The sequence below is a fragment of the Hibiscus syriacus genome, unplaced genomic scaffold (assembly GCF_006381635.1).
Source record: "Hibiscus syriacus cultivar Baekdansim isolate YM2019G1 unplaced genomic scaffold, ASM638163v2 tig00110053_pilon, whole genome shotgun sequence".
Taxonomy (NCBI): domain Eukaryota; kingdom Viridiplantae; phylum Streptophyta; class Magnoliopsida; order Malvales; family Malvaceae; genus Hibiscus; species Hibiscus syriacus.
The window spans coordinates 480,091-491,830 of record NW_024062577.1 but is presented as its reverse complement, the minus strand read 5'-3'; the positions used below and the strand labels follow the sequence as shown (position 1 = coordinate 491,830).

The 11,740-nt window shown below is 39.0% G+C and overlaps 1 protein-coding gene and 1 long non-coding RNA gene across 2 annotated transcripts; both read left to right on the top strand.

Annotated features, from left to right (window-relative positions):
• The first annotated feature begins 465 nt into the window (after positions 1-465).
• On the top strand, positions 466-1,915 carry LOC120214092. The gene is made up of 5 exons (XR_005524839.1): positions 466-567; positions 858-923; positions 1,089-1,186; positions 1,263-1,503; positions 1,628-1,915. It is a non-coding gene; the product is annotated as an uncharacterized LOC120214092 (long non-coding RNA).
• Positions 1,916-3,373: 1,458 nt separating this feature from the next.
• Positions 3,374-9,411, top strand: LOC120214101 (WAT1-related protein At2g37460-like). The gene is made up of 6 exons (XM_039212081.1): positions 3,374-3,573; positions 3,674-3,736; positions 8,464-8,580; positions 8,663-8,906; positions 8,986-9,147; positions 9,256-9,411. The coding sequence occupies exons 1-6, from the start codon at positions 3,374-3,376 to the stop codon at positions 9,409-9,411; spliced, it is 942 nt and encodes a 313-aa protein (XP_039068012.1).
• The last annotated feature ends 2,329 nt before the right edge of the window (positions 9,412-11,740 follow it).

Below are 11,740 nucleotides of genomic sequence, written 5' to 3'. Positions count from 1 at the left end.
ATCCAAATGCATCACGACAAACAAGAACTGACCCATTACTAAAAGCCCAGCCAAAATTTCATGCCAGACGTTAATGGCAGAACCCCTTGAGGATTCTTTAAATGGTATTGTACGTATAGATGTACATTTGCATGAGAACCCTTGTTTCAAGGGAGGGCTGCTAGAAATAGTTTTAGTTGTTTGTAATTTGGGACTTGGTGGTTGATAGTTTAGTAATTTTTGGAGGAGATTTGGTTGAAAATCTGCACATTCTTTTGAATTTGAGTTCCAAATAACTCTGTTATGCTATCATACCATTGGACAGGTGTGGGTAAGAGTTGCCTACTTTTGCGTTTTTCAGATGGCTCATTTACTACGAGTTATATCACGACAAATGGGTACGTGTTATCCCATAGCAGTGTAGTGGTCTTATTATTATATTATACAAGGGATATGCAGTCTAATAAGGTTGTGTTTACGTTTGCAGAATTGATTTTAGGATAAGGACTATAGAGCTTGATGGGAAAAGGATCAAGTTGCAAATTAGGGATACTGCTGAGCAAGAGCGATTTCGAACAATTACAACTGGTTAGTTTTCGGGATTGGAAGGTGTCACTAACTAGAAACGAAAATGAATTGTTTAACATTAAAATAACTTATCTAAAAGATTAAATAATTCAATGCCATAAACTGGTCATTTGCACACTAATATTCTCAAATTTAATAACATCTGTGGTCTGCGCTTCAAGGTTGTTGCTTTGTATTCTCTGTGTGTGTTTTAGTCTGCTAGGAGGTTAAGAGCGTGCATGCTTCAATGGTTTGTTTCAATAGTCTTCTCTTGTTGACAGAAAATTAAATAATATTTTATTTTTGTTCAGCTTACTACCATGGAGCCATGGGTATTTTGCTTGTGTATGATGTGACCGATGAGTCATCTTTCAATAGTAATTACTGAACTTTGGATTTTATACATCTGGTGTTTAATCTTGTCCAATTTCCTGCAATGTTGAAACTTGCAAGTATACTCCTTATCCGGTGATTTGAAAATTTTTAGTCACTTTCCATCATAATCATCCTATCAACTCAACTAATATTCATTTTTTTCTTAGACATTAGAAATTGGATTCGTAATATTGAACAACATGCTTCGGACAATGTGAACAAGGTTCTGGTGGGTAATAAGGCCGACATGGATGAAAGCAAAAGGGTCTTTGTTCTTTTCCTCTTAAATGCATTTTTGGTTACCCACCTGTTTCTTATATTGATCAGGAATTTTCTTTCAGGCCGTTCCTACCTCAAAGGCCAAGCTCTTGCCGATGAATACGGCATCTTCTTTGAGACTGTATGTAATTTTTTCTGCTGATGCTGTAGTTACTTTTGATGTTTAGTTGATCTTTTCTGTATGGTCAAGAGTTATTCTTATCTTGCAGAGTGCAAAAGCAAACTTAATGTTGAGGAAGTTTTTTTTTCCATAGCCAGGGACATATTAAGCAAAGACTCGCCAACACCGACGCAAAGGCTGAGGTATTGACTCTTTTGCTTGAACTATCAACTTTTTTGATATCATATATGCCTAGTTGTGATATTTATGGTAATTCATGTACGTATACTGTTTTCGTTTCTGTTCGTTGTTTTCTTGTCTCTACAGCCACATGCACTCAAAATTAGCCAACAAGATCAGGGAGCCGGATCTGCGGCGGCTGCTAAAAAATCTACTGGCTGCGGGGCTTGAACAAAGGATGAGATCTCAAGGGTACATTTTGAACCGGGGAAACTAATTGGTTACAACTATTTTTTGTTTATATTCTCCAGTCCTGGCTATCATTAGTTTACATGAAAGGATGAATCGTGTCATCATGTTTATCTTAAAAGGTTTCGAGTGTTAAATATTTAATTCCTCTACTTGCATCATAAAGATTAGCAGAATCCAAATCCATTGCTGTATAATTATCCATTACTGGATTATTTCACAAACAGCGGATGCCACTCGCCTCTATCTGAATCGGTTATGCAGTGCTTATTCGAAGACGATAATGGCATCTTTATGGATTCCTTTACGACCACAAGTAACACTTTTAATTATCATTCGACATTGATTCATTGTGTCTAAGTGGCGGTCAGCGTTAATCATTGAGACCCATTAGACCCACATTTCATTAAAGCACCATTAAATGGTCTATTGATTGTGGTTTTCAGGACCCACATTTCTTTATAGCAATATCTATGTTATATATATATAAAATAAGAAAACGTTGGACAAAGATAAAAAGAAAACACATTTATTTTTCTGAAAGCTCTTCAACGATTTAAGCATTGAAATGCACTTTTATAACCAATATCCTGTATGCTTTTGAAAATATAAATTTTTATCAGTTTAGTTATTTTAATTTTTAATTTTTGTTGTATTTTTAACCTTTAATCTTTTATTTTCATCAAATTAATATAAATTCGGTTTTATGTTCATTTAAACTAAATTCGGGTTGCTTTTGGTTTGGTTTTTCGATTCGAGTTACTTTTGTTTCAGGTTAAAAATAAATTATTCATTCATTTTACTTCATCGAATTTAGACTTGATCTAACCCGAACTAAAACCGAACCAAATCTGATCCGACCTAAACCGAATCTAAATCGAAGTAATCTAGAGTCAAAATAATCCGACTCGTACCCGATCCGAAAGACCTGATTGCCAGCTCTACTAAATATTCAAAATAAAGAAAAGGAAGAAGTTGAAATGGGAAAGCCCAGTCTCCGTAAGACATTGAAAGGGCCGGGGGTGTCATGTGAGTGAGAGTGGATGTCTGAAGGCACTAAACTGAGGATGGGAATCCCTTTTTAATTTATTGCAAACTCTTACGTTATATCCATGGGGTAACGCAAAGCAGTCACGAAACACTCTTTTAACATTAGCTTTTGGGGGGGAACTACATATACAGTAACTCCACCATTTTATTGACTCGCCCACCACGCAAAGCTACCTTACAAATATATTATTATTAAAGCAATTGCAAAGGTTTCGAATTTCCTTCCCCTTTTCCCCTTAATTCATTGAAAATAAAGTTGTTTTTAAACTCGAAATATGTCATTGCTACTTCTATTTTGTGTTAAAGAAGATTGGGAACAAGTGGTTTTACTAGTTTAGGACGATTTATTCGATTTAAGTAGCGACGTTTGAACGAGTGAAATGAAATCGAAATAATTTAAGATTTTTAAAATTGTGGACATGTATCACATAAGTAATAGTAAAATAAGTGTTTTTGCAAAAGAAAGAGGCAAGTAATGGGGTGTCAAAAGTTGATCAAACAATATAAATAGAAACAAACAGATACCAGAAAATACCTCATGAGTTCATCAACTCGTTAAACATTTTCTGTTCCATAAATTATTATTAGAAAAAAATGGAGAACCAAGAACATGGTTCATCAGCATGCAAGTACAAGACATTTTTAGCTGCAATCCTCTTGCAAGTTGGGTATGCATGGATGGATATCTTGTCTAAGGCTGCATTAAACCAGGGTATGAGCAATTACGCGCTCGTCGTTTACCGTCACGCCATTGCCACCTTTGTCATGGCTCCGTTTGCAGCTTTACTCGACAAGTATTTTTCTTCTTCTTTCGATCTCTCTGTCATACGAAAAACAGTCATGTAAGGCATTTTCTTTAACTGACAATAAAGTTGAAACTCTGTTGTTTGATAGGAAAGTGAGGCCTAAGATGACACTATCAATCTTCATCAAAATAATGCTGCTAGGCTTACTGGAGTAATTATCCGAAAATTTTGATTTTTTTGGGTTTTTGACATTGTATGATATGACTTCTTGTTAGGTATGGCTCATAAATATACCAGTAAAGAGGACAGGAGATGGAGCGGAGTGAGCGAAGCGAACATCAACTGTCCTTACAAAGAAAGTCTCGTTGTGGGGTTTCGAATTATGTGGGTTGGGGGTGCGGGGGGTGCCCCCCGCGGTACGGTACAGGGTTGATTTTGTAATTATGTACCAGAGTTTTTTATTATAAATAGAGATGTAACCTAGACCTAAAATATCATTGAATAAAACTTCTAGCGCCGCCTAGGCACCGAGGACGTAAGCACATTACCGAACCTCGTAAAATTCTCGTGTTCTTTTGTTTTTCTTTACCAGTTTTCGTCAACAATTGGTATCAGATGTCATGAGCAAAATTCGAAGTCGCGAAATTCGATGGTCAGGGTAACTTCGGATTATGGCAAACGAGGGTGAACGATCTATTGGCGCAGCAAGGGATCTTGAAGGCTTTGCGACCTTCAAAGCCGGCGTCGATGGATGAGGAAGATTGGGAAGAATTGCAGCAGCGAGCGGCAGGAACCATACGATTATGTTTGACGGACGAGGTCATGTATCACGTCATGCATCTATCGTCTCCAGACGAAATTTGGAGGAAGTTGGAAAGTCAGTTTATGTCCAAATCCTTAACGACAAAACTGTATCTGAAGCAGCGGCTGTATGGGCTGAAGATGCAGGACGATCACAATTTGGCGCAACACGTGAATGTCTTCAATCAAATCGTTTCTGATCTGGCTCGACTTGATGTGAAAATTGAGGATGAAGACAGAGCGATGATTATGTTGTGTTCGTTGCCTCCCTCTTACGAACACATGGTGACTACTCTTACATATGGGAAAGAGACTATCAACGTTGAGGAGATTACTGCAGCCTTGTTGGCTCACAACCAGCGGAAGCAGAATGCAGGGGAAAGCTCTCAAGCCGATAGCTTATATGTCAAGGGTAATCAAGATCGTGGACGGAAGCCAAAGAAGGCAGGGTCCGGGAAGCGAAATTCCAGATCCAAATCCAGGGATAAGAAGACGATTCACTGTTACAAGTGCAAGGAGGCGGGACATATGAAGCGAGACTGTCCGAAGTTGAAAAAGCAGACTGATGAGAAGCGTGATGGCTCATCCAAGTCTGTGAACGTGGTCGAGGATGATAATTCTGATTGCAGTGAGGGTGATATGCTTTCTATTTCAACGACACAATTGACGGATGCTTGAATTCTTGATTCTGGATGTTCTTATCACATCACGCCAAATAGGGAATGGTTTTCGACATATAGGCCGGTTAATTCTGGTTCGGTTTATTTGGGTGATGATCGATGTTGCAATATTGTTGGTATTGGTGATGTCAGAATTAAGATGCACGATGGCTCCGTTCAGACGTTGAGTGGTGTTCGACATATCCCAGACTTGAAGAAGAATTTGATTTCCTTGGGCACTTTGCACAAGAATGGTTTTATCCCTAAGGCTGACGAGGATAGGGAAACCATTCGGATTGTTAAAGGAGCATTGACTGTGATGAAGGGCAAGATGACTGCAGGGAATATCTACAGATTGTTAGGGAGTACCGTTGTAGGTGGAGTTCACTCTGTTGAGTCCTGTGATGATACAACAAAATTGTGGCATATGCGCCTTGCTCATCTTAGTGAACGTGGTATGGTAGAATTATACAAGAGAAACTTGTTGCATGGTGTCAAAAGTGTTAAGCTCGATTTTTGCAAGTATTGTGTTCTTGGTAAACAGACTAAAGTCCATTTTAAGACTGCGAAGCACACAACTCAAGGGATTCTTGATTATGTGCATTCTGATGTATGGGGGCCTTCCACGACATCGTCTTTGGGTGGATCTAGGTACTATGTTACTTTTATTGATGATTTTTCACGGAAAGTTTGGGTGTATTTTTTGAAACAGAAATTTGAAGTTTTTGAGAATTTCAAGCTGTGGAAAGCTGAGGTAGAAAACCAAACAGGACGAAAAATCAAGTGTTTGCGGTCTGACAATGGTACGGAGTACACAGATTCACAGTTCCTACAATTCTGTAAGGAGCATGGGATTCAGAGGCATTTTACAGTGCGCAAGACACCACAACAGAATGGTGTTGCGGAACGAATGAACAGGTCATTGAATGAAAGAGCCAGATGTTTGCGGTTGAATGCGGGGCTTCCCAAATACTTCTGGGCTGAGGCTGTTAACATAGCGTGTTACCTTATCAACAGATCGCCAAGGGCATCGCTGGCTGGGAAAGTTGCAGAAGAGGTATGGACTGGTCATGATGTTAGTTTTGATAACTTACGGATTTTTGGTTGTCCTGCTTATGTGCATGTACCTGTGATGAGAGATCCAAACTTGATGCAAAATCGAAGGAGTGCATTTTTCTGGGTTACAAGAAAGGTGTCAAAGGATTCAAGTTCTGGGATCCAGTTGCGAAGAAAGTTGTGATTAGTAGAGATGTCGTTTTTGATGAACAGTCCATGTTGCAGCAAAAAGCAAGACACGACAGTGGTGGATTTCGAGCAGTTTCCAGTTGAGAAACCAGAAACTTCTCAACCGACTTCTGGTGGTTCCACTACGGATGATTTGCAGGATTATAGTCTCGCCAGAGACAGGGTGAGACGGACGAATATAAAGCCTCCGAACAGATTGGGTTTTGAAGACTTGGTATCTTTTGCACTTATTGTTAGCAGTGATGATCCGGTTACTTTTCATGATGCCGTTACTAGTCAGGAAAACGACAAGTGGATGGCAGCCATGGTTGAGGAGATGGAGTCTTTGAATCACAATCGCACATGGGAGTTAGTTCCCCTTCCTGATGGTAAGAAGCCGATTGGTTGCAAATGGGTGTATAAGAAGAAACCAGCAGTAACAAAAAAAGAGGGGGGATAAGTTCAAGGCTCGTTTGGTAGCGAAGGGTTTTTCACAGCAGAAAGGAGTTGATTATGATGAAATCTTTTCTCCTGTGGTCAGGCACACTTCAATCCGAGCAGTACTTGCATTGGTGGCTAGTTGTGATTTGCATTTAGAGCAGATGGATGTTAAAAATGCTTTTTTGCATGGTGATTTAGAGGAGCAAATCTACATGCAGCAACCTGAAGGTTTCACTCAACCTGGAAACGAGCATTTAGTTTGCAGATTGAAGAAATCTTTGTACGGGTTGAAACAGTCTCTGAGATAGTGGTATAAACGGTTTGACTCCTATATGATCAAGATTGGCTACAACCGATGTGAGTATGATTGTTGTGTCTATGTTAAGAGCCTTGATGATGGTTCTTTTATTTTTCTATTGCTGTATGTTGATTGCTGCGAAGAACATGGATGATGTTATCGGTTTGAAAACTTTATTGAGTCAGGAATTTGATATGAAAGATTTAGGTGCTGCAAAGAAAATTCTTGGAATGGAAATTTTCAGGGACAGAGACTCAAGGAAACTGCGGCTATCTCAATGGGGTTATGTTGAGAAAATGCTAGAAAGGTTTGCGATGAGCAGCGCGAAACCAGTTAGCACTCCATTGGCGAATCACTTTAAGCTCTCATCAGAACAGTGCCCTAAGACAGATAAGGAAGCTGAAGATATGGCAAATGTTCTGTATTCTAATGTTGTTGGCTGCTTGATGTATGCGATGGTATGTACTCGTCCTGATTTAGCTCATGCTGTTAGTCAAGTTTGTAAGTACATGTCTAAACCTGGTAAGCAACATTGGGAAGCAGTCAATTGGATCTTTCCGTACTTAAAGGGTACTGTGGGACATGGAATTATTTTTGGGAGTCAGCGGGATAATCCTTTGGTTGTAGGATATGTGGATTCAGACTATGCAGGTGACTTGGATAATAGAAGATCTACGACAGGGTATGTCTTTACTCTTGGTGGAGGGCCTATTTGTTGGAAGTCTACTGTTCAATCTGTTGTGGCTCTATCTACAACTAAAGCTGAGTACATGGCAGCGGCTGAAGCTGCAAAAGAAGCTTTATGGCTTACTGGTTTAGTGAAGGAATTGGGTGTTCAACAAGGTGGAGTTCAGTTGCTTTGTGATAATCAAAGTTCTATTCACTTGGCTAAGAATCAGGTGTATCGTGCTAGAACTAAACATATTGATGTAAGGTTCCACAAGATCAGAGAGTTGGTTGCATCTGGAGAGGTTTTGTTTCAGAAGGTACATACTGATGAGAATGTCGCTGATATGTTCACCAAGCCAGTTACGACAGACAAGTTCAAGCATTGCTTGGACTTGTTGAATGTTTCGAGTTGTTAAAGAAGCAAGGTAACCCAACCCACATTGAAGTTTCCAAGGGGCAGGATATTCGCCAAGGTGGAGATTTGTTAGGTATGGCTCATAAATATACCAGTAAAGAGGACAGGAGATGGAGCGGAGTGAGCGAAGTGAACATCAACTGTCCTTACAAAGAAAGTCTCGTTGTGGGGTTTCGAATTATATGGGTTGGGGGTGCGAGGGCTGCCCCTCGCGGTACGGTACAGGGTTGATTTTGTAATTATGTACCAGGGTTTTCTATTATAAATAGAGATGTAACATAGACCTAAAATATCATTGAATAAAACTTCTAGCGCCGCCTAGGCACCGAGGACGTAAGCACATTGCCAAACCTCGTAAAATCTCGTGTTCTTTTGTTTTTCTTTACCCGTTTTCATCAACACTTCTAATGTTGATATATATACTTTGGCAGGCCAGTAATTGACCAAAACTTGTATTATCTTGGGATGAAACATACCACTGCAACGTTTTCAACTGCCATGTACAATATTCGTCCTGCCATTACTTTCGTTATGGCATGGATTTTAAGGTAAAACAAGAACAACAAATTTCGTAAATCGATCATTTTGTTCATACATCATGTGTAGAAAAGTTTAATCATGTGGTTTTAGGCTCGAGAAGGTGAACTTAAGATCGATCCGTAGCCATGGAAAGCTTATAGGAACACTTGCAACGGTTGCAGGAGCGATGGCGATGACACTGATGAAAGGACCCGTGCTTGAGTTGTTTTGGACGAAAGGAAGGATCAACCATGAAGAGGCAGCGAAAAATGGGACTGATCTCCACGATTCGATTAAAGGCGGTATAATGATCACAATCGGTTGCTTCAGCTATGCTTGTTTTGTCATACTCCAAGTAACATGTATTGAAAAAATCTGCAGTGATAATTGTTCATTGATTTGGTTAATCATAAGTTATGTGTGTGTTTTCGTAGGCAATCACTCTGGAAACGTACCCTGCAGACCTTTCTCTAACAGTTTGGATATGCCTGGTGAGCACCCTTGAAGGTATCATTGCAACTTTGATAATGGAAAAAGGAAATGCTGCCATTTGGGCTATTAAATGGGACACCAGGTTGCTCACTGCTGCATACAGTGTAAGAATCATTGCCGATCAGAATCGGTAACTTAGTCGGGAATGACGACTCGACAATGATCATTTAGCCTTGGTTATCCTCTGATATATGAAAATTGAATGGTTGCAGGGTATTGTATGTTCAGGAGTAAGTTATTTCGTTCAAGGGATGATAATGAAACACAGAGGTCCGTTGTGTTTGACTGCTTTTAGTCCCTTGTGCATGGTTATTGTAGCCGTTATGTCGTCTTTCATTCTTACCGAACAAATGTTTCTCGAAAGGTAATTGAAGGGGTTAAGGGAGGCGGTCATTTTCGTATTATCTAAGTAAATTCACTTCTTAACATAAAATCGTCTTGATAGGGTGATTGGAGCCGTAATTATAAATAGAGAAAATAACCTCAGTGACCAAAAATCCCATATAATATACGATTTTAACCAACTTTTTCCGGATTTGCCAAAATGACCAATAAAATCGCAATGTGATCGCTAATTCGCAACGCGATCTCTATTATCGCAAATCAGTTTCCAGATTCGCAACGCGATTATGACTATCGCAATGTGATTTTCCAATTTCGCGTTGCGATTTTCCCAATTCGCAATGCGAATAAGTAAATCACAATGCAAATTTGGAAAATCGCAATGTGATACTGACTATCGCAATGCGAATTTGGAAAATCACAACGCGGTACTGACTATCGCAACGCGATAATACAAAATCGCAACGCGATACTGACTTTCGCAACTCGATACTTAATTTCGCAACTCAATACTGACTTTCGCAACGAGATAATACATAATCGCAATGCGATTTTCAAAGCGCCATTAGTATCGCAAAGCGTATTTTATTTTCAAATTCCAAACACGAATATTAATATATTGGAACACTGAACCATCCACAGTATATCCCGTAATCGCAACTCATAACCTAAAACCTAAAATCACAACTCAGTCCCATCCCCATCTCTCACTCTCTCACCCATCTCCGATGAAATCCGTCCCCATCTCCGGCGAAATCCGTCTATCTCCATCTCTCAGAGCCACCCTCACAATCAGAAATGGAAAATCAACCAAATCTACCACCGAGGGTTAGTTTTTTTAATTATTTTCTTTTTTAAATTTTTGCATTATTATTAGGTTTTTCATATTGAAATTGATGATAAGTTTACTGGTAATTTCAATAATAGATTAACCATTTCACTTAGATTGCTTATTAAATCAACCGAGAATCGCAACGCGAAATGAAAATCGCAACGCGATTTTATTCTCTCGTTGCGATAGTCAAATTCGCGTTGCGATTGTCATTTTCGTGTTGCGATTTTCATTTTCAGAAACTATTCTTCTTCTGCAAATTGAAACTTGAATGAATTGCATTACTTCAACCAAAAAACAAAGACAAATAAGAAATTCACAGTGTTGCAAATTTAAGTTTGAAGAATAAACTACTACTCTTTATGTTTATTATTGTTTTTTGTATATCTTCACAGTGTAGTTTTTGGTATATCTAACTTAGTATGTTTATTGTTTTTGTAGAACTTTTATTCGGCTTAATTGACCTTAAGAAATAAAGTCAGCCTGGCCAAAACAATTACATCGAAGCTTTCACCTGCACAAAGAAAAATGTTTGAGGATACTTGCTTCGGGCCATGGCTGAAAGTACAACATCCCGGTGGAGATGCGATGTTGACACACCTGTTTCTTCAAACCATGACTAGGGATCTACCAGATACTATACAACGTCGTGATGAAGAGATATGGTTTGATTTTCCACCGGCGTATACGTGTTTTGGGCGGGAGGAGTTTTGATTAATCACCGGTCTACGCTTCGGACACGATGATGTAGGTCGGTACACTAGACACATTACCCGCCTATCATGGTTATCCCGGGTTTTTCCTGAGCTGGAGAGGCCGAATCTACACGTGGAAGACCTGACGATATTATTGAATAAGAAAGATGGTTTTACTCGGATGGATGACGTCGATGTTGTCCGAGTATGCCTTCTAATACTTTTGCATGCCGGCTTTTTAGGCAGAGAGGCCAGACAACCTATTTTGAATGATCTAATCAAATTGGTAGAAGACCTAAATGCGTGGAACCTGTTTCCATGGGGCTTGTATTTATGGAAAGCTACATGGAATAAGTTATCGTCTGCCTTGGATGATCGAAAAAGTTTGCATGGCGATGGTTCCAAATACACTTTGACAGGCTTTATTTGGGCCTTTAAGGTAAGAATTTTTATATAATGTTTCCAAAATTATAAGTAATTATTTAACAATTACTAATGTTTGTTATTATATTGTTTGTAGATTTGGATATTTGAGGCATTTCCCTCCATGAAGACATATGCAATAAAAACTTCAAATGATATTCCCAGGGCTATTTCCTGGAAGAGGAAACGAACCTTGCAATGGGAAGATTTACTACGATATACGACAATAAATAATGTAAGTTAACATAAATACTACCATATGTTTATAAACAAGTTATTACTAGTACACGTTTAACTTTGTTTGAGCTTTTATATTGTTAGGAGGCCAACACTCTATTACAGAGGCTGACACCCACGGAAGCTGAGCTTGCCACTGATTGATAGCAAGCTAGTAAGCATTTTTTT